This window comes from Aedes aegypti, chromosome 1, assembly GCF_002204515.2.
Source record: "Aedes aegypti strain LVP_AGWG chromosome 1, AaegL5.0 Primary Assembly, whole genome shotgun sequence".
In the NCBI taxonomy this organism is placed as follows: Eukaryota; Metazoa; Arthropoda; class Insecta; order Diptera; family Culicidae; genus Aedes; species Aedes aegypti.
Window position 1 is genome coordinate 90,966,744 of NC_035107.1, and position 21,866 is coordinate 90,988,609.

At 41.9% G+C, this 21,866-nt stretch overlaps 1 protein-coding gene across 4 annotated transcripts in view; it reads left to right on the plus strand.

Annotated features, from left to right (window-relative positions):
- LOC5574970 (double-stranded RNA-specific editase Adar) overlaps positions 1-21,866 on the plus strand; it is a 190,080-nt gene that overhangs the window by 149,019 nt on the left and 19,195 nt on the right. The window contains exons 3-6 of one of the 4 annotated variants that reach the window (XM_021842213.1): positions 427-441; positions 5,068-5,264; positions 15,288-16,224; positions 16,531-16,875. In XM_021842213.1, the coding sequence (XP_021697905.1) occupies positions 427-441; positions 5,068-5,264; positions 15,288-16,224; positions 16,531-16,875 (1,494 nt within the window). The remainder of the gene's footprint in view (positions 1-426; positions 442-5,067; positions 5,265-15,287; positions 16,225-16,530; positions 16,876-21,866) is intronic. The other 3 variants (XM_021842224.1, XM_021842229.1, XM_021842219.1) reach the window with 3 other exon arrangements.

Below are 21,866 nucleotides of genomic sequence, written 5' to 3' on the forward strand. Positions count from 1 at the left end.
TCTCTGAGCTCTACTTATCTGTAATAAATCAGAAATTATTCAAATATTTTTTGTTCATTTTATTCAATATTCTACTTAATCTCGTATAATGTTTGAAATCATATCTGCAAACTGTTCTAATGAAGATTCCACGACATTTCGGAGACAAAGGTCACCGATCCCGGTTGAGTTCGAGATGTTCAAACTCCAATGTTAACACCGTTTCCCGCGCTCATCGTACAAGCAATCAGCAATGTTCAAGAACGCGCACCACATGCCCATTATCGCCGTAATCGCTTTCCGCTGACTAATGAACGATTTTCTCTCTTTTTCCCCCCTTCGATGTTTCTTCGGTGTCTCCGGTTTTCCTTCACGTCCAAAAATAAATCGTCCACCACCGAAAACCATGTAAATCACGCGCGGGGACCCTCGCAAAAAATAAAACAGTCAACCTAGCGACAGGTGAGTTCCTCTTTCGACGCACCCAAATTGAATCCCAGCTCTCGCTTTTTTTTCGAGTGTTTTGCTTTCCTGTTTGTTTTGCGACACGTTTTTTTTTTTTCAATCTGCGTTGTGGACACTCGAGTTGAGTTTGTTTGCCATTTTTGTATTCCACTCCTGCAATCACGGTTATTGATAAGCGATCAATTTCATTGAACCCCATTCCTCTTCCCCCATCGTCCTTGATTGCTAGTCACTTGATTTTGCTATCTCCTTCGAGCATCGATGAAACATTGGAACGAAGACGCCACTTTTGCGTCAAAGGAGATAACAATCTTTTTGTACCCGCTTTGTCACTTTCCCTCCACTGTTCCGAGGCCTCCATTCCCACTCACTGCTATGGCAGCCTATTTAATGCACCCATGAAATATTGAAAACCTATGAAAACGAACCATTAAAATTGATTCTGCTCCATAGAATATGTAACAATATTGTTTTCTATTTTCTCCATAAAAAGTAAAAGTAAACTAGAAAATATAGAAAATGTACTAGTAAAATATGACTCTGTAAAATTCGTTTACGATCCAGATAATGGGATCGTTTTTGACCAGTGGTACCGGAAGTACGAAAATCTCTTTCTCAAGGACTGAGCGAAGTTGGACGATGCGGCAAGGGGTTTTTTGGCTGTCGAGAAGCCTCAGCGTGACGGTGTACGAAAACTTCGTGCTCCCAAAGCACCCTCGTGAGTACCCGTTCCAAGAAACGGTAAAGAAGCTGGAAGAGTTATTCGAAGTCCGAATCTCCATGTTCAGCTAGCGGTATCAGTGCTTCCAGCTCACGAAGAACGATGCAGATGATTTCCTAACGAACCCTGGAACGGCCAACCGATGCTGTGAAGACTTCGAACTCAGCAAGATCACGGTGGATCAGTTAAAAAGCCTCTTGTTCACCTGTGGACTTCGATCGTCGTAGAACACAGATGAGATTAATATCCGAGCTTGAGGCCAACGCGGCGGATTAATGCACGTCTGCAAAACTTCAAGCACGACACAGCCATGGTGAAACACAAGAAATCGGTGAGTACAATCTGTGCAGTCAAGCAGAAGCCTCCACCGATGTCAGTCTGATGGTTCAAGAACGCCCTGCTGGCAGTGTGGCGGGATACATTACGTCCACGACTGCACCTACACGACGCCGGGACCAGGTCAGCTGCACTTCAAGAAGGAAATTCCTAACAGTAGATATCAACGGTTCTCAAGTCACTCTGCTGTTGGACAATGCGTCGACATCACCATCGTTTCAAGGAAGCAGTGGAAGAAGAACCTGAATTTTCCAACGCTACTCCCTCTACACGGACTGCGCTGGCGGGTGACGCTCTTCATCTACTTGGTGACTTGGTCACCCCAACTTTCTACGTGACCAACAACTGGACTGGATCGAGCTGTTCAAGCTGTGGGACACCCACAGGTCCAGGTCCACATTGCCGCTGGTCAAGTCAATCAAAACCAACGGTACAAAGTTTCGTATTCCGAAGTGTTCAAGCAAGGACTCGAACTTAGCAAGCAAATGAAGGTCCGACTCTATCTCAAGCCCGATCCCAAACCCGTTTTCAGGCCTAAGCGCCCAGTTCCTTTCACGTCCACGGCGAAGTTTGATGCGGAGCTGCACAGACTTCATTCGCTGGGAACGATCACGCCCTGACTCCGATCGTCGAAGAAAAGTACGAATCTGTGCTGACCACTCAACCGGACTGAATGCTGCTCTGGAGCCATTATCCGCTACCGGTTCCTGATGACATCTTCACCAAAATCAATGGGTGCCGGTATTTCAGCGTCATCGACCTGAGTGATGCCTGTCTACAACTGATAGTTGACGACGATTCGAAACAGCTGCTCACAATCAATACTCATCGAGGTCTATTCCGTATCAACCGGCTCGCACCAGGAGTAAAATCCGCTCCCGGGGCCTTCCAGTAGATGATAAACAGCATTGTTACCGATCTCTAAGGAGTGAACACGTTTCTTGACGACATCAGGAAACCCTAAGCGGAGCACCACAAGATTCACAACACACTATTCCAACGCCATCAAGAATACGGATTCGTATTGAGGGAAGAAAAGTGCAACGTTTTGCAGTCGGCGGTCAAGTATCTGGCGCACATCGTAGATGAGGACGGCCTCCATCCAGATCCATCCTACGTTCTAGTTCGTTCCTTGGTGCGGTAAATTTCTATGCGAAGTTTGTCTTGGAGATTATCGAAATGGGATGGCCATTCGATGCGTTGCTCATGAAGGATGCCAAATTCGTTCAGAACAGCGAGTGACACAAATCGTTCAAGCGCTTCAAAGAGGTACTCCAGTCGGACTTGCTGCCGACGCATTACGATCCTACATTGGACATCATCGTTGCTGCCGACGCCTCGCAATCCAGAATTGGTGCCTGCCTTATGCACAAATTCCCCGATGGCTCGGGCTAAGCCGTCGCATACGCTTCCTGCTCACTCGGCCCTGACGACGCTTCTGTGCTACAGCTTCGAAATCGAATCGAACGTTTCTCCATGTATACCGAATCACTCCCAGTCATATTCTGAATGGCAGGACTCCATCACAGCTAGCGCTTGGTCGCAACATGAAGACGGTTCTCGATTTCCTTCAACACGACCAACCAACGCCAGGACGAACAGTTCAACTGGAAGCATGGCGCAACTCCTCGTGACTTCCGAAATGGCGACATGGTCTACGCCAAGGTCTACCGCAGCAACACCAAGTGGCAGTGGGCTTCGGGCGTAACCGTCGAGGTCATCGGTAGAGTCAACCACAACGTGATACTGGACGATTGGCATGGACGGAAGAAGCTCTTCAGATCGCACTCCAACCAGTTCAAGCATCGTACCAATGGAGTAACAACCGGCGCAGCGTATTCTACACCACTGGGTATCCTGTTCGGACTCCAATCTCCAAACGCCGCTCAACAAGGTCAAGCTGAGTAGGAACCACTTCCTGTTCCATCCACCTCAAACCTGCAATCACTGATCTTATCACGAAACGAGGTTCGAGTGGCAACAGCAGCTTCCATCCGGGAAGTCGAAGCAGGTTCTAAGGTCGCATCCAGACCAATTAACCAGAACCGGAGCATGAAGAAGAACACCAGTAACCAGCAGTTGCTGTTCCAGAACCTTTATCTAGATGCCGTCCAGATTTGAGCCGCACATGTTCTGTGAATAAGAAGGGAAGAATGTTAGCCACTAACGTAGTAGTCGATGGCTAGCACTAGTCGCGACCCTAGCTACTACTTGTATACCTTAGCAACCTGCTCATTTATAAGCCAACAACTGTGAAAAATGAGTTTGTGCCCAACCTTGCTTGTACTTCTTCTATATAAATAAAAATGGAATGGTGTTTGTATGTCACGAAATGGCTTACGAACGGGTTAACGGATTTGAATGATTATTTCTCTGTTTTGTTCGTCAAGGGTTCTGACGTGTTTGTGCGTATAAAAATTCCAGGATATTCAACGGGAAAGTCGAAAAAACGAGAGTGGACGAAACTGTCATTTTGTATGGGACGACCCATAGCGTATACAATAGCCTACTTGATGGCAAGACGAAGTTTGCCGGGACCACTAGTCTACAATAAAAATGCATTATTTATCGATCTCAGTCAACTTGCATGCAAGTTTATTAGCTTGTATGCTGGTTAATAATGATTAAATCAGCTTGTATGCTTGTTTAATTTATTACAAAAAAAAAAACAGGTACGAAATTCGTCATACTTTTTGATAATTTGGAAAAGTATTATGTCTAGTCATATACAGTCAACTCTTTCTTACTTTCTTCTTCTAAGGTGTGTTTCCTAATCTTTTTTAGTACAATTGAACATAAGTAGTAAATTGGGGCCTTCCTTAGCCGAGTGGTTAGAGTCCGCGGCTATGAAGCAAAGCCACGATGAAAGTGTCTGGGTTCGATTCCCGATCGGTTCAGGATGTTTTCGTAAAGGACATTATATTGACTTTCCTGGGCGTTAGAGTATTATCGTATCTGCCACACTATATCCGTGTGCGAAAATGGCAACTTTGGCATAAAAGCTCTCAGTTAATAACTGTGGAAGTACGCATTGAAAACTATGCTGAGAAGCAGGCTTTGTCCCAGTGAGGACGTAAAAGCCAAGAATAAGAACGTAGGTAGTTAAACATGTTATGCTTTTTACTGGTATATTTTCTAAATCGTGTGGGTCGCTTTAAGATGAAAATAACCATCATCGGTTTACAAATTTTCAAAACCAGTTTTTTTGCTCAAAATTGAAGCTATGTTCAAGATAATCTATCATTGCTCTGCACTTGCTATCTGTAATGCGATGATAGATTTTTACAAGGATTTCATTGAATTTGTACGAAAAAAACTGGTTTTTCATTATTGATGATTGCTGATGATTGAATGATGGATTCTTGAGCTTTAACTTTTTTATGGAGAAGATTGAACACTTGATTGATGTATTCTTACGTATTTTAATATAACATTCATTTTTATGGTTCGTTTTCAATATTTTCTAGTACCAAAAACCTTTTACCCCCACCAGCTATCATATCATTATGGTGATGGAGCTAATGCGTTGTTATTTTCTTCTTCTGGTTGCCGGAATCGTTTTGCAGGCAATGCAGCAGCCCGAAAGCGTCGCAAGTTGCAGCAGGCACAGCTCAAAAGTGGAGAACCGGCCGGTGGAGCCGATCAGGGACCCCAGACGAAGAATACCGTCGCGGTGCTGAACGAGCTGAAGCGGAATCTGGTGTACAACATGGAATCGCAGACCGGCCCGGTGCATGCGCCCCTCTTCACGATGTCTGTGGTGGTAAGTTGGTTGAAACGCGGGAAATTAGTTTTAGGGAAGTGAATTTGATCGAATTCGAATGACGTGTGAAACTATAGTAGTTTAATCCACTATCCAATGTCCATACAATCCGTCCTTCTAGCGCAATATTGAACAACAGGCACGAAAGTCCATCACCTTGTCGTAGTCCCCGGTGGGATCCAAACGAACTAGAGTGTTCGCCTGAAACCTTCACACAATTTTGCACACCTTCCATCGTTGCTCTTATCAGTCTCGTGAGCTTCCCAGAAGCTGTTCTCGTCTACGCGGTCAATACTGTCGTATGCCGCCTTGAAATCGATGAAAAGGTGATGCGTTGGGACCTGGTATTCACGACATTTTTGGAGGATTTGCCGAACAGTAAAGATCTGGTCCGTTGTCGATCGGCCGTCAACGAAGCCGGCTTGATAACTTCCCACGAACTCGTTTACTACAGGTGACAGACGACGGAAGATGACTGGGATAATACTTTGTAGGCCACATTTAGAATGGTGATCGATCGAAAGTTCTCACAATCTAACTTGTCTCCTTTCTTGTAGATGGGGCATATTACCCCTTCCTTCCACTCCTCCGGTAGCTGTTCTGTTTCCCAGATTGTGCCTATTAGTCGGTGCAGACAAATGGCCAGCCTCTCCGGACCCATCTTTATGAGTTCAGCTCCGATACCATCCTTACCAGCAGTTTTATTGTTCTTGAGCTGGTGAATGGCATCCTTAACCTCCCTCAAAGTGAGGGCTGGTTGGTTTCCATTGCCCGCAGTACTGACGAAGGCATTTCCTACGTTGTCCCGTCCTTCATTGCCTGTGCTCTCAGCGCCATTCAGGTGCTCGTCGAAGTGCTGCTTTCACCTTTTGATCACCTCACGCTCGTCCGTCAGAATGCTCTCATCCTTATCCCTGCACATCTCGGCTCGCGGCACGATGCCGTTGCGGGATGCGTTGAGCTTCTGATAGAACTTACGCTTTTCTTGAGACCGGCACAGCTGTTCCATCTCCTCGCACTCCGTCTCCTCCAGGCGGCGTTTTTTCTCCAGAAAGAGGCGGGTCTGCTGTTGCCGTTTCCGTTTATAACGTTCCACGTTATGCCGGGTCCCTTGCTGCAGCATGACCGCCCACGCTGCATTCTTCTCCTCCAAAACCTCCAGGCACTCCTCGTCGAACCAATCGTTCCGTTGACTCCGTCTCACGTACCCGACGTTGCTCTCAGCTGCATCGTTGATGGCTGCTTTTACTGTTCTCCAGCAGTTCTCAAGAGGGGCTTCGCCCAGCTCACCCTCTTCCGGTAATGCAGCCGCGCGTATGCCGTTGCGACATCCGGTTGCTTGAGCTGCTCTAGGTCATACCGGGGCGGCCGTCGGTACCGTACGTTGTTAACGACGGAGAGTTTTGGGCGCAGTTTGACCATCACCAGATAGTGGTCAGAGTTGATGTTAGCGCCACGATAGGTCCTGACGTCGATAATGTCGGAGAAGTGCCGGCCATCAATCAGAACGTGGTCGATTTGCGATTCTGTCTGCTGTGGTGATCTCCAGGTGTATCGGTATGGAAGGCTGTGCTGGAAGTAGGTGCTACGAATGGCCATATTCTTGGAGGCGGCAAAATCAATAAGTCTTGAGCCGTTTTCGTTCGTCAGCCGGTGGGCGCTGAACTTTCCAATCGTCGGCCTGAATTCCTCCTCCTGGCCAACCTGAGCGTTTTGATCTCCTATGATTTTGACGTCGTGGCTTGGGCAGCTGTCGTACTCGCGTTCGAGCTGCGCGTAAATAGCGTCTTTATCATCATCAGTGCTTCCGGAGTGAGGGCCGTGCACGTTTATTATGCTGAAGTTGAAGAACCGGCCTTTGAGCCTCAACTTGCACATTCTCTCATTGATCGGCCACCACCCGATCACGCGCCTCTGCATATCACCCATCACTATAAAAGCTGTTCCCAGCTCATGTGTATTGCCGCAGCTCTGGTAGATGGTATGGTTACCTCGGCTCTACCCCATTTGGCATAAAGCCATTTGGCATAATGCCGTTTGGCATAATGATCATTTGGCTTAATAGCCATTTGGCAGAACGGTCATTATATTATTATATTATTATAATATATTATTTTTCTTTGATACTTCAAAGCGTTCATTTTAATGCTTGAAATATTTGTCTAAGACGAGTAAAGTTAAAGGGAAACTATTGACCATGTTAGTCCAAAGATATTAATGTGAAGGAATGTACAAGGAATCACTTAAAAATAGACTCGTTGCTTTTTTGAAAAGTGGATTACAGGGATATTCCAAATCGAGCTATTCTCGCATTGAAAAAAAGTTTCAAAGCATATATTTGAGGCGTAACGTAAAGTCACATATGGGTTGATCATATCACTGTAGAGGTATCATGTAGATAAAGACCAAACCATATAGGCTAACTTGTTTGATCATTAGCAACACAGATAAAAATATTTAAATTTCAATGTAGCGTAAATAGAAGAGTATAGTAAGAATAAATCAAATTCATCTATTGTTACAGCATCACGTTTTAATTTCAACCAAAGATGCTTGAATGTTACACGATAGTGTAAATTTACAGTGCAATCGATTGAAAAATAAGCGACTTATCGTTGACATTTCAGTTTATTTTTATGCTCCAAATATGTGCATGAAAATAAACTGAAATTTACAACATATTTTTAGCTGTGAAGCTTTGAAGCATATTATTTACATTAGATTAGTAAATTTCACCTTCTTTCAAACATGAGCAGTTCTTTTGAATTTGCAGTTTAGCGAATCTTAACTTTCATACCAAAATGCTGGACACTTCGAAAACCGGGCAGTGGCCTATTTCACAGTGGTTTTTTGAACTTACATCCGACTATTTTCGTAGCGGTGTCGGTGGTATATTTGTAAGTGTGATTGCCTCTCACCCCAGTCGGTTGGGTATCTATGCCCGTCGACGCCGTCGTGATCTTCTAATACATAAAATTCCTGATCCCGTCTTCCTTCGGAAGGCAAGTAAAATGAGTTGATGGGTTCGATATGTAGGGTCTCAGGTGTGTCTGGCTGGATCTGTGGGTGTCGATATTTAAAGGTTTTTATCCTAGATCCAGCGGACGTTGAACAAACAACTGACGCCGAACAATTGGGTTTATTCTACAAGTGGCATAAGGTGATAATTGTCGGTCTTGTATAGCGAGGTGTCAAAACCCGACTCAAGTGAAGTGACTAGCCGTGTAAATCAAATGGAGAGTCAAGTTGCTATACGAAACCGACGATTCTCACCTCACGCCACTCGTAGAATAAACCCAAATGCTAGTAGGCCAGGAAAAAAGATGAAGATGTCTACAGTTCATAATTGCGACGTCTTATATATCCTACATGCATAAATGTAATTAAACAAATATATTTTTGGGTGAATTATGCCCGATGTCTGGGATTTCAAAAGTCGGGGTAATTCCAATCAACACGATATTAAGGCTACCCGATGTGTATAAACATCGATCTTGGCGTTCCTATGATTCGTTACGCTGCAAATTAAAAAGAACAGCTTATTTTTGAAAGAAGATGGAATTTATTATAGAGTAATTTGTCAACTTTTGAATGCCTAAAATGCTCGCCAATTGTAGAACACGTCATTAGGAATACACGTACTGTTCAATAGGCGAATTACCCTACTGAATTAATAACAGTGTATCAACTGGTTTTTATAGCATTTGAGGTAAAGCATATCTTTTGATACTTTCCTTCTTTTGGACACTAAGTGTTCTTCATATTTAATTTGTGCGCCCTCATGAATTAAAATAAATAAATTTTCAATATAATTTTAAGTATAGACTAAACGGTTTCATGTGAATGTGTTTTCAGCTATGAAAAAAAATCGTGACACCCAAGCCACGGTCAAAAACAGCATAATTAAATTGATTAAAGCGAGCTCACACTATGGTGCCAAATTTTATACTTCTCATATTACTTTTTCATGAAACGATACGAATAAGTACTCACAGCTGTAAGTGTGTCTTGGAAGGCACCGGTCGGAACTCGGAAGAGATTTAATTATATTGTTGAGTCGATGACGACATTCATTGGATTTATCGAGTTAAAAGTTGAGAAAAACAATTTGAGAAATCTATTCTTCAAATTATGCCAAATGGCCGTTATGCCAAATGACCATTATGCCAAATGACCATTATGCCAAATGGGGTAGAGCCCATACCCGGTTTCTGTATATAATGTGGGAAATCCTACCAAAAGCCTTATAAGAACAGGGAATTCGGATAAAAGGTTGCTTCGACAATTTTACATAAGATACTGGTATTTACACGTTGTGTTCATGAGATACAAAATTCTTCGTCGGTTTGCTACCTTTTTTTCCATTGTGAATTTATCATTAATATTGAAAATCTACATTGCAGATCAACATGATGGAGATAGTAGGAACCTGTATAAACCCTTTTGCTTTGATAATAAATTTGCACCACGTGCATGCCAGATACGATAGAATCAATCCTGATAGAACATTGGAGAACAAAAACTGTCAATCGTGACTTCATTAAAGAATAGTTCCTCATTCACTCTTCCCCATCGTGCTTGGTAACACATCCCGAGCAGGAACGAATAACTCCTACCTATCTATGCAAACACCAGAAATTTGGTACTATCATGGCGTTGATTTTTTTACAATTAAAAATACCTCATTGAGGTGTTTGAAAACTATTGAGAACTGCTTGAGGTATTGAACTACTGTTGAAAAATTTCCCTTCTTTGTGAAAATTCATCATTTGTAATTCAAGTATTGCAATACCTGATCCAGTTATCCGTTTGGTTTTTGCAAAACATACATGAGATATTGTTTGAGGTGTTTTACCTTTTATGCAGGGCTTTTTCATTCATAAGTTCATAAGTATTGAAAATTATCATATAGCAATAATTTTTTTCTCCTCGGGATGTCATCAAACTTCTTCCAGATGGGTAACAGATAACGCAATCAGCCCGCCTTCGCCGCCTCCGCACAACAGAGCAAATTTACGTTCAAGGTAGTTGAGGAGCATTATAATTACCGGCTGATTGGAAGCAGCAGCAGCACCCAGAAGTGATCACCCGGCAAAAGTTAGCGCCGATGTTTGCCGTTCTGCCTTCCGTTCCGAACCGATTGTTGACTTATTGACTTTTCTTCTTCTTCGGGGAACTTTATTAAGGGCCGGAAACAGCTAGCAGCTGAGCTGGATATGTACATGCCATCCAGGCCAACCTAACGAAGGAATCGTTAATGAGGTAATAATAGACTCCTGCTGGATCCTGCTTTTTCCTGTGCGATGGTTGGATTGTGCGGTATTTTTATTTACTCACAAAAGGTATTTGGAAAACAATTTCTCGAAACGTAGCTTCGGAATGGCGATGGAACTTGATTGCACGATAATGTTCAGGTTTGATGACAGCTAATTGCATTCATGGATTGATTGGGGGATTGACGTTGTGTATTCAAAATTTGTGGAAATTTCGATGCCGACGGAAATAAAAATTTTCTAAGAAGATTGAGGTATGAGACTGTTCATCTTCTTTTTTTCTGGTGTTACGCTCCGACTTGGATTAATGTTCTATGAGTACTTACACAATTGGTTCCTAAAATGTTTAATGAATTCTTATTTTTATGTTATAATACGAAAGAGCATGTTCTTGCAACTACTTTAGCAAGTTTTTTAGCTATAGGCTATAACATAATAAAACTTAAATTTTAAAAATGTTTCCAAATATGAACTTTGACACTTTTGATCATGTTTGACGTTCACTTTGTCGATAAAAATACCACAAGGCTTTCAGTTTCAACACTGGGGTTGTTCCTATCTGACATTTTGGAAGGGACACGGAAAACAAAATATACCCAAAAATTGAGTTTAAACCAAGGGGTGTGACAAAATTTAAAAAACCGTTAAAACATGTTTTTGGACTTAAACCAACGAAAATCGTTTAATAATTGAGTAAACATGTATTTCTGGCCTACTCTTAAGCGTTTGATACTAAAATTGGGACATGACTTTAGGACCCTATTATAAACTGAGAGCTTGCCATTTGACCATTTTACATTGGTATATTGTTTGGCAAGCACAAAGATATGCTAAGCCCTGGGATGTCGAAAAATATCCCAGTCCGAAACGATCTTCGGTATAGTTGCGTGATTACCATTTCCGATTTTGGTCTCTGATAAGGTTGTCGACAGTTCTAATCCGTAGGTATAGCAACTCTCTTTTTAGTCCTGCCTAATCTTTTATTTTAGGCAAGACGTCTCTAAAGTTCCTATTTTCAAGGCACTTAGTCGCTATAAGCCCTGTTGTATCAGGTGGGAGCTTGGGATTCTTGCCATTCTCAAGCGAAACTCATCCATAAAGCCGTATTGAAAACCACCTTTGGCACTTCCTCCGGCTTCTGGTTTATTTGGCGTTACAAGGTGAGAATTATAGACTCCAATCAGGACCAGGGTTTCAAAGCTCATCTTTCACACCGAAATCGAGCAACAGTTTTTGCCAGGAACGCCTAACGGGGAATTCGAAGTTTATGGAGGTCAAAAAGAAGGTCAATGAACTTTACGAGTACATGAAGGACAGGACTAATGAGCATCACAAGATTAGAGATCTAGTAACGAGCATAAAATCCGCAATAAACGTAGCCGGAGACGAACAGAAAGCGCTAAAATGTGCCATGCATATTAATCCAAACGACCAAACCATGTACGCAGCGATTCATCGTAAGGTCAGAGATGATCCGACGCTAAACGACCTCGGAGAGAACTTTCAAAGACTTTCAATGTCGTACGATGGCACACAGTTAGCGACGATTCGGCTACCAGTGGCCGCAGCCAACAAATTAGTGGAGAAGCTTAAGGTGAAAATTGGATGGTCGGTTTGCCCGCTGAGAATCGTCTCCCGAGCCGAGAGGCAACTGATGAGGTGCTACAAGTGCAGGGTCTTCGGACATCAGGCGGCAATCTGTAACGGTCCGGACCGATCCGAGTTGTGCAGGAAATGCGGGGAGAAAGGGCACTTCGGGAAAGACTGCATGAAGCGACCAAAGTGTTAACTCTGCAAACCGGAGGAAGAAAACGCCCATGTACCGGGCGGCTTTAAGTGTCCTGCGTATATAAGAAGGCGATAGCATAACGACAGTAGTGGAAGTAACGCAGACCAACTTGAATCATTGCGACACTGCACAGCAACTGTTGTGGCAGTCAACAACGGAAGCAAAGTACGACGTTGCGATTATAGCTGAGCCGTATCGCTCGATAATGGCAACTTGAGGGCGGGAAGCACGGGAATAGCGGTGTTATGGGGAATGGGTCCTCATCCAAGAAGTGGTTTCTAGCACCAAAGAAGGATTCGTGATCGCTAAAGTCAATGATGTCTACGTAGGCAACTGTTGCGCTCCTCCAAGCTGGACGCTTGACGAATTCAGGTGGTTAGAGAATTTGACCGATGAGCTTGTCGTGCGGAAGCCAGTACTAATTAGAGGAGACTTCGTAGGCTGTTATGTGTGGCAGCAGGATAACCAATGCCAGGGGTAACAGCCTGCTGAAGGCCCTGACAAAGCCAGATCTCCAACTGTGCAATGAAGGTACCTTTAGCACATTTGGGAAAAACGGACGAGCATCGATCATCGATCTTACATGGCGTAGCCCATCGCTGGCGGGCACCATTACCTGGAGGGTAAGTGAGGAGTATACCCATAGCGATCACCTTGGCCCACGGGACTGCGCGTGCAGCAGTGGAAAACGAAGGCCTTCTACAAGGATCTTTTAGTTGAAGCGCTTCGTGTAGACAGCGATATCTCGGATTTCGATGCGGTTGAGCTGACAAGGGCGATGGTCAGGACGAGTGACATTAAAATGTCAAGAAAACGGAAGCCATCAAACAACTGGCATCCCGAATGCTGGTGGAACGAGGCACTATTCGCGCCGCTTGTTTTAAAGCCAGGACTGGCGTCTAACTGCTTCGAAGAGCTGGGCCGAGCAGCTGATGCTAATCCTTGGGAGGATGCCTACCGAGTCATAATGGCGAACATTTGGCCGGCCACACTAAATGGCAATTAAGTGGTAGGAAATGCCGAAGCTCGTCAGATCTCCAACGAGGAGCTTATAGTAGGTGTCAAAGCGCTGAAGCTGTTGAAGGACCCGGGTCTGGACGGAATCCCCAACGTGGCACTTAAAGCAGGGGTCATTGCGTAACCAGATATGGTAAGGAAGGTTATGCAGAAATGCCTGGACGAAGGTCAATTTCCAGAACAATAGAAAATTCAGAAACCAGAAACCGAAGCCAGGAAAACCGCCCGGGGATCCTGGACCATATAGGCCTATATGCTTACTGGATACACTCGGTAAACTCTTGGAACGGGTCATCCTCAACATGGTGATGAAATGCACAGAGAGCGAGAACGGGCTATCAGAAAGGCAGTTTGGCTTCCGGAAAGGAAGGTCGACGGTGGACGCAATTCGGACAGGGCTGGAGAGGGCCGAGACAGCATTGAAACTAAAGCGTAGAGGGGATCGTTACTGTGCCGTAGTCACGATAGATGTGAAGAACGCGTTCAGCAGCGCTATAGACCAAGTGGAATCGGGATAAGTTAAACAGCGCGTTCCGACTCATCACCATGCGAGTGGTGAGCGCGTACAGGACTAAATCGTCGGTGGCGGCATGCTATGAGTGTATGGAGATTGAAGAAACGCCAGAACATGTTGTCTTCGACTGCTCGAGGTTCAACATAGTACGAAACACGGTGGCGGTTGCTTTTGCTGAGTACTTCAGCGTAGAAGATGTGGTACACGGAATGATAAGCGATCCCGATCTTTGATGACCAACATGGTGGCGCAAATAATGTCAGTCTGCGACAAGTCAGTCTGTTGACATGAGGAGACCATCGTGCGCGAATGGAGGAGGCTCGATTCTCCGCCGATGACTAGACCGAGTAGAACTAGTCACCGACTAGGCCGACCAGCATCGAGTCGGAATAGGCTAGATCTTCCGCCGGGAACTAGCTGAGTAGATCGCGAAACAGCACCGGCAAATAGTTGTCGGGGCGCCTGTGAACCGGAAGCTTCCTGCCACTCGGCATCTGCCTATCAGGGTTCGGAAGTACGATAGATCCACCGTCGGGGGCTATTCTGAGTAGTACGAGCGTATCACCGGCTTGAGTCGTCGGAGCGCCTGTGAACCGGAAGCCATCCTCCAACCGGAATTGCTGGGCCGACTTCGACACGCTACCGGCCAACAACGGAGTATGAACAACGCGTAACGTTACCGGTTTCGGGAGATATTCCTACACCGAGGTACTCTCCATCGAAGTACTCTTGCTTCACCGTCGGGAACTACGCCGAGTTCCTAGTATCGATCACGACGAACCACCGGTTTTGGGTCGTCGGGGCGCTTGCGAACCGGAATCGCAAGGCCGACCTCGGCATCCAACCGGTCCGCCCGTAGAGCATGACGTGCAGAGTAATGGAGTCAAGCGCATCAACAAACACGGTTGCATCTATCGAAAAAAATCTCACATTGACAAGGCGTGAGGCTGGCTACAAAATGTGTGTAACGTTCAAGAGACAAATTGGACAGCCAAAGAAAAATTGGCATAGTATAGAGTTGTTTTCCCCTTGATTCTCTGCTACCGCACTCGAGACGTGCATCCCCCGTTGAGTGATAACTACAGAATCTAAACCCCATGGTCTTCCCTGATTAGGTGCAAGTTTCTAGTGCGAAAATTCTATTTAAAAAAAAAAATGCATTGTAGTTTACCAAACAATGATTATCATTATGTTCTATGGTCAGATGACTAGAATTGAATGCAGAATGCAAGTGTAGTTAATATATAAATCTGTTCCGAATCCCTACACTTTCAAGTACTTATATTGATGAGAATTTGAATGATATACGATATCAAATATGTTGAGAGTTTAGTTATAATTTACGAACATTGTTTAGGAAACACACAGATAATTTCTTTTTTGGATATTAGTTCTCACTAAAACCTCCGTTTTATGTTTCTTTTTTTCAGGTTGATGGCCAAAAGTTTATGGGTCACGGTCGGAGTAAAAAGTTGGCGCGGATCGAGGCCGCCGCGGCAGCCTTGCGAAGTTTTATCCAGTTCAAAGACGGTGCCACACTAACCCCGATCAAACCACTGCAGAACGTGGACTTCACCAGCGACGATCCGATGATCGAGAACAGCATTTTCCCGCTGTCGGATCCGCCGGCGCTACCGGAATCGGTTGTGACAACTCCGGCGGCCACCACTCCGAGCAAGGGAACAAAGCGATCTTCCGATGGAGAATACAAGGATCGCCAGAACGGACCCAACCACAACAATAACAATAATAATACCAACAACAACAATGTGCACTCAACAAACAACAGTAATTCCCCTTATCTACCCAGCCCAAATTCAAATTTCAGCCATCATAACAGTACTACCAATAGTTACCATCACCAAACTGCTATCCATAACAGTATTACTAGAAACGCGAGTTACAATAACAACACCAATAATAGCAACAATCACACACCTCCCGGTTATTCCGTGTCCTACCCTGGCTCCTATTTGACCACTAGTGCAACCCAACAACCCCCTGGTCACTTACATTCCCATAACAATCAACACCAACACCACTACAGCTACACCAACAATGCCCACAATCACTATTCGAACTATCACTACCACCACCAAAATTACCAATCGGCGCAATTGCAACAACAGCAGCCGCGACTGCCTCTACTACCACAATTACACCACAACCATAACCAAGTGGTGCCGCATCAGCAACCATTAGCGCAGTCCAATCACTACTACAGCAAGACCGGCAACAGTGTGAATGCCTTCGCCGTCTCCAACTCCTCTTCCACCCAAATTGCCAATCAAACCACCACTACCAACAATAAAACCACCAAATTCACCACCACCACCACCACGAACTATAGCAGTAATGCCAACAATAGTAATGCAAATTTTTCTACTACCAATACCACTACTACTACTACTACTACTACTACTACTACCAACCTACTAACCGATAGTAATAGTAATAGCATTAGCAACTGTTCCAACTATTACCACTTTCAAGCCCGAAAGCGTTTGACCAATGTTATTAATTCTGACTCCTTTAATGCTCCACCACCGCCGCCACTACTACCACGAAAATCACCACTTCTACCAAATCCACCACCAATACCAACAACAACTCCAAATCGAACAATACATCGACCATACCTTCTATCATCACCATCACCACAATCATCATCAGTATTGGCCGCTGGCCAGCCGCCGGCTTCCACTACTTCCCCTGCTGCTGTCGCGAACAACCTCTCGTACAGTAACAGCAATAGCAGCAGCTGCAGCAGCGGCAGTGGCTTTGGTCACAACAACGCTAGTGGTAGTGGTAGTGGTAGCAGCCCCTCGTCGATCGCGAACAGCAACCACGCCCTGAATAGCAGTAGCAGTGTTGCCGGCGCTGCAGTGACCGCCGTTGGCGCCCAGCAACAAACGCAGCACAACGGCCATCGACAGGTGGTCGAAAAGATACAGCAAAGTTTAGATCTATTTAAAAATTCCAATGAAAAGAATGTAGCATGGAAGAAGCGATTAGAAAGCAAGTATCCTTTTTTCGGTTTTATCTTTATTCTAGTTATTATGTTACTCTAATTTTGGTTCTGTTACTACAAACGAGTACTGATATTTTCCTTTGGTTGTTGCTTTCGTTCTGTGGGTATTTTCTCTGTGTTACACGCGCGTATCCGTAGTCTGTCATGAATGTAGTCACCTTACGGTTGTTGGTTTGGAACGAACACATGCGTCTTTTGTTATGTACTGTTTAGTTCGATGTCTGTATCTGTTTATCACCGTGCCGTGCCTATTGTATTGGTCTCTTCGTATCCGTAGTTTCTGTATTAGTTTGTCTCCCTTTCACTTTCGTAGTATAACAGCAAACAGTATCATCGTTCTTTAGTTTTCCTTATTATTCATTGTCGTATTGTCATTTCATGTTTAACACTTACAACTACACAAACACTTTTCAAACATTTATCTGTCTATTGAATGCTGTTACTAAATGTGCCTTTTTCTAACCTGCTCGTGTGATTTTGACAATAGAAAGTACAGTAAAAATTCCTCTAATGTAGTTGATGTGGGATATTCACAACAAATTCTCAGCTGTTTTGCAATCAATGAACCTGAAGTCTTATGTTTGTAGTGCAATCAACCGCACTATAGGATTCTACTGTAGGTCGTATATTTTTTTAAACCTCAACCAGCGCAGTTGCTGGCTAGTGTAGTGTGCTATTTCAATACCTAGAAAAGAATGCGCTCTCGGGCTAGGCATTGGATATATATAGAAAGCGTTGTGTTTGGATGGGCATCTAATTCCTCCGAAAGAGGTGCACTTTGCGAAAGAGGACCACGTGAGTATTGAGCTGAAATCGAATTCAGGTTAACTTCTGCGTTCGTGAGTCCTCTCATGGCGTAAGGGTAACGCGCCCTAACTAGAGATCAGGGAGTCGTGAGTTCGATTCTCACTGAGAAGACGTGTAACTTTTTCGCAAAACTTCACATCGATTTGTCCACTTAATCCAATTGCAAACGATATGTAATGTTTAGCTTTTCGGTAGTTGTTAAACTTCCACTCGGCTGGTTAGCCGTAAACCACGATTCATAATTAAAAACAAGAATCTGTGAATTTATACCTACAGTCAACTAATTTTGTTCTCTAAATTTTTGTTAGGTGCAACAGTATTTTTTAAATTCGATCAGCTACGTATTGGATGATCGTTAATACTCCTCCATTTCTTGATAGTAGAATTTGCCGTTTTAGTCATATCTCGAAAACTTATTCAAACAGCCGTAAGTCGGAAGAGTAAACGAAATTCTACACGTTCCACTCTGATCAACTCGATTTTCCCTTTCATAATGTTCAACTTTTGGTATTACAAAACGACGCAAGTAAGATTTTCAACTTTCGCAACTTAACCTAACCACTACTTTCACCGCTCTGTTATATGGAGAGGCAAAGTAACTTACCACGAACTAAATCAGATTTCTGTGGGAAAATGAAAGAAACCCAGAATTTTTGGACTTGTAAAGTTTTAATCATACACGTGAAGAAAAAATGTGAAAATGAAGATATGTTTTTAAATAGATTTATAAACAATGTTTTGATTCTCTTTCAAACCGTGTGAGCGTTACTTGTGTCGATTTGAAACAGTAATCGAGATATTACGATTCAGGCCTCAGTGGGATTCTATGTATTGATAATTTTATAAAGATTTTTGCCAAAGTTTTCTAATAAATCTCCACAGACACTTCTCAAAGAGCTCCTTTAAGTTTTTCTTTGGGGATTTGTAGGATTACGTCAGGTTTTGCTTTAGGCATTTTGTCATAAATTTCATCAGAAATAAATTGAGGCAATTGCTGAAAATTTCATCAGATTTCTGCAAAAATTCATTCAATGAATCTTTTGGGAATTTCTTTAAATCTTCAAATTTCTACTAAGATTATGCATAAAATTTCTCAAAAAAGTATTTAGATCTTCAGAGATGTATTCAATGATTTTTTCATAGGATTTCAAGGATACTCCTAAGCCTATCTCTTGAAATTGCTCCAGAAGTGTTTTGAAGTTTTCAAGAGTTTTATTTATTTCGAGATGTTCATTTATAACTTTTTCAAAAATAAAACCAGTAATTTATCCTACGATATTTTCAGAAATTAGTCTAGTAGTTGAAGAATTTTCACAAAGATTTTTGCAAAAAAAAATCATTGTCATTTTTCCAAGTTTTATTTCTGGGATTTCTCCATATATTCTTCCAGTATTCTCAACGCATGTTTTGGACTTTCCTGCAAAAGTTGTATTTTTGTTTTACCTGTCAGATTCATCCAAAATATCATCAATAGGAAGTCCTCAAGAAATGTGTCTAAGAATTGAATGAATATTTTTTTTATAAATTGCAAGAAAAGTTTCAGAAAAATAAAAATAATCTACAGGAAATCCTTTGGTTATCTCTAATGAACCCTTTTAAGAAATATATGATGAATAGAAGAGAACTTGTACAAGGATATCTTCGGACTTTTGAGGAAGTCTTAGAGGATTAGGTAAGATACAAGACAGAAGATTATCACGATAAATTGCTGGAACAATCATTGGAAAAATGTTCAAACGATACCTTCAGCTCTAAGCATTAGGATTTACTTGAAAAAATGGGCGTGAGATCTCCTGAAAAAAATCCAAGCTTCATGATTTACTTGAAAAAATTGTGTATGATTTCATAGAAGAATTCATGTAAGAATCTCTGGAAGTAATGGAGAATTCGTTTGAATAATGTCTGAAAGCATTTGTAGAGAATTTCGTGTGGGAGAATCTCTAAGAGATTTTTTGCAACAATACCTGTCAAAAATAACTGATGGTATCAGCGTTGAATTCCCTAGGAATCTATGGAAGAATCACTTGAAAAATCCTGAAGCGTTTCCTCCAGGAATCTGTAAACGTATTCGGGAAGAACCAGTTGACGAGTCGTGTAGGAATCTTTAGAACCTTTTGGATTTACACCCGAAATCTGTGCAAGTATTCTTACCTGATTTTTTTTTAACGAATTTCACTTCAAATCGGTCAGTAACAGAATTCGATCCGCTTTGATTTTCAGAAAGTTTAGCACATGTTTTGAGTAGGTAGAATAAAGTATTTTCCATAGATACATCGATAATTTTAAATCATGTATATGTTTTGATAATGGCCTACGTGTTTTTGCATGCAATTTATTTGAAAACTTCTAGTTCTGGATCTTCTAGAGAGGTGATAAAGATAATCATTATGGTTTAGAATAATTTCAAGATGCTTATTGTATCATCAAAACGTATTTATTTTGACAAAAAAAAAAAAACAAAATTATAAGAATTGGTCAAAAGTTGTTATTAGAAAAACTTTTTTATTTAAAAAAATCCACTATAAAAGTTTGCCCCAAACATCTGTTCTTTATCATGATTCAATGGTGAAAATTTTAAAATATATCGAAAATGGGGCCTTAATGTAATTTAAAACATAAGATTTATATTTGAATTTTTCGTGATAAAAAATAAAATTCTACTTCAGTGTATTTTTTTTATTGTAGTTGAAACGGTTCACTACAACTTCTCCATAGAATATTTTTCTCATAAATCGACAGTTTCGAAATTATAAATCTTCAAAAAAAATGGATGTCAAAACTTTTAGGCCTTTTTGAAAAAAAAAAAAAAAAAAAACTTAGTCAAAATGATCGATTCTCGATTACTTTTCGACGTAAGTAACTTCCATACGGTTTTGAGAAAATAAATTGAGAAGAATCATAACCTGTCTTCCAAAACTGTTTTTAAATGAATCACCTTTTTGACATTTTTTTCGCTGTGCACATTGCTTAAATTTTGCATACAATGAGCTCGCATTCAAAAACTAGGGAGTTCCTGTTATTTCCCAAAAAAAAATTTTATTGATAAGTCTTTTTAATCAATTACCTTCGGCGTTTTTGTACCAGTGTAAAATCGACTCAAGAAGTGTTTTGTTCTGATTCGTGGTTAAGTCACTTTTTCTCTCCATACAGCAGAGCGGCGAAGTAGTGGTTAGATAGCGAAAGTTGAAAATCTTACTTTGGTCGTTTTGTAAATCCGGAAAGTAAACGTTCTAAAAGTGAAAAATCGAGTTTGTTTAAAGCAAAATGTGTAGAATTGTAGAAACACGTAGAATCGATAAAGTAAGTTTGTATACTTTTTTGACTTGAGTCTGTTTGAATAAGTTTTCGAGGATTTATCTATTGAAAACACTTATTCTATCATTGGATCGGGCCATTTGTCATAAAGCTTTTTGACATAACCATAGTCCTTCTTTCAAAAGATTGTACCCCGTTTGGCATAAGGTCATTTGGCATAAAGTCGTTCGGCATAATGGCTTTTACCGAGATTGGTACCACCGAGTACATAGCAAAAAAATCTGACTAGTTCTCAGCAGACAAGAGCACAAGGTACAACACTATATTAGCATGCAGGGCGCAGCTTTTTAAAGTGCTATTTAGTTACCTGGGCAGTAATTAACAAAAACTGAGTAGAGTATTTAATTAAGTTATCAATTTGTTGTAATATCAAATTTTCACAAAAAATGATTAAAGGCACGTTTGTGTATGACAGAAATATTCACGAACAGATTTTCAGTGATTATTGTACAGCATAACTGAAAAGTAAATAACACTTGAAGCAGACTTGGTAAAAGAAGGGAAAATGTATATGCAAAATATTGAAAGCTTTGATTCATAGACCTATTATTGAAGTATTATTCAAGAATAGCTTTCATATGAAAGCAGATGTTTTTGTTGAAAATGTTTGAAGCTTTGAACAAACAACACATTTCTAAATATTTCAGGCAAAATTTTTGAACAATTCAATACAATTTTTTATTTTGAAACTGTTAATCAAAAAAATTGCTTGTTTTGAAATAAAGGTAAATTTGTAATTGATTATTTCAATTACAAATTTACCTTTATTTCAACCTTAGCGGTTCTCTTGATTTTCCGAAACAAGATCGTGTTTGAAAAAAAAGTGTGCTGAAATATTAGCAGGATTCAAGGAAAT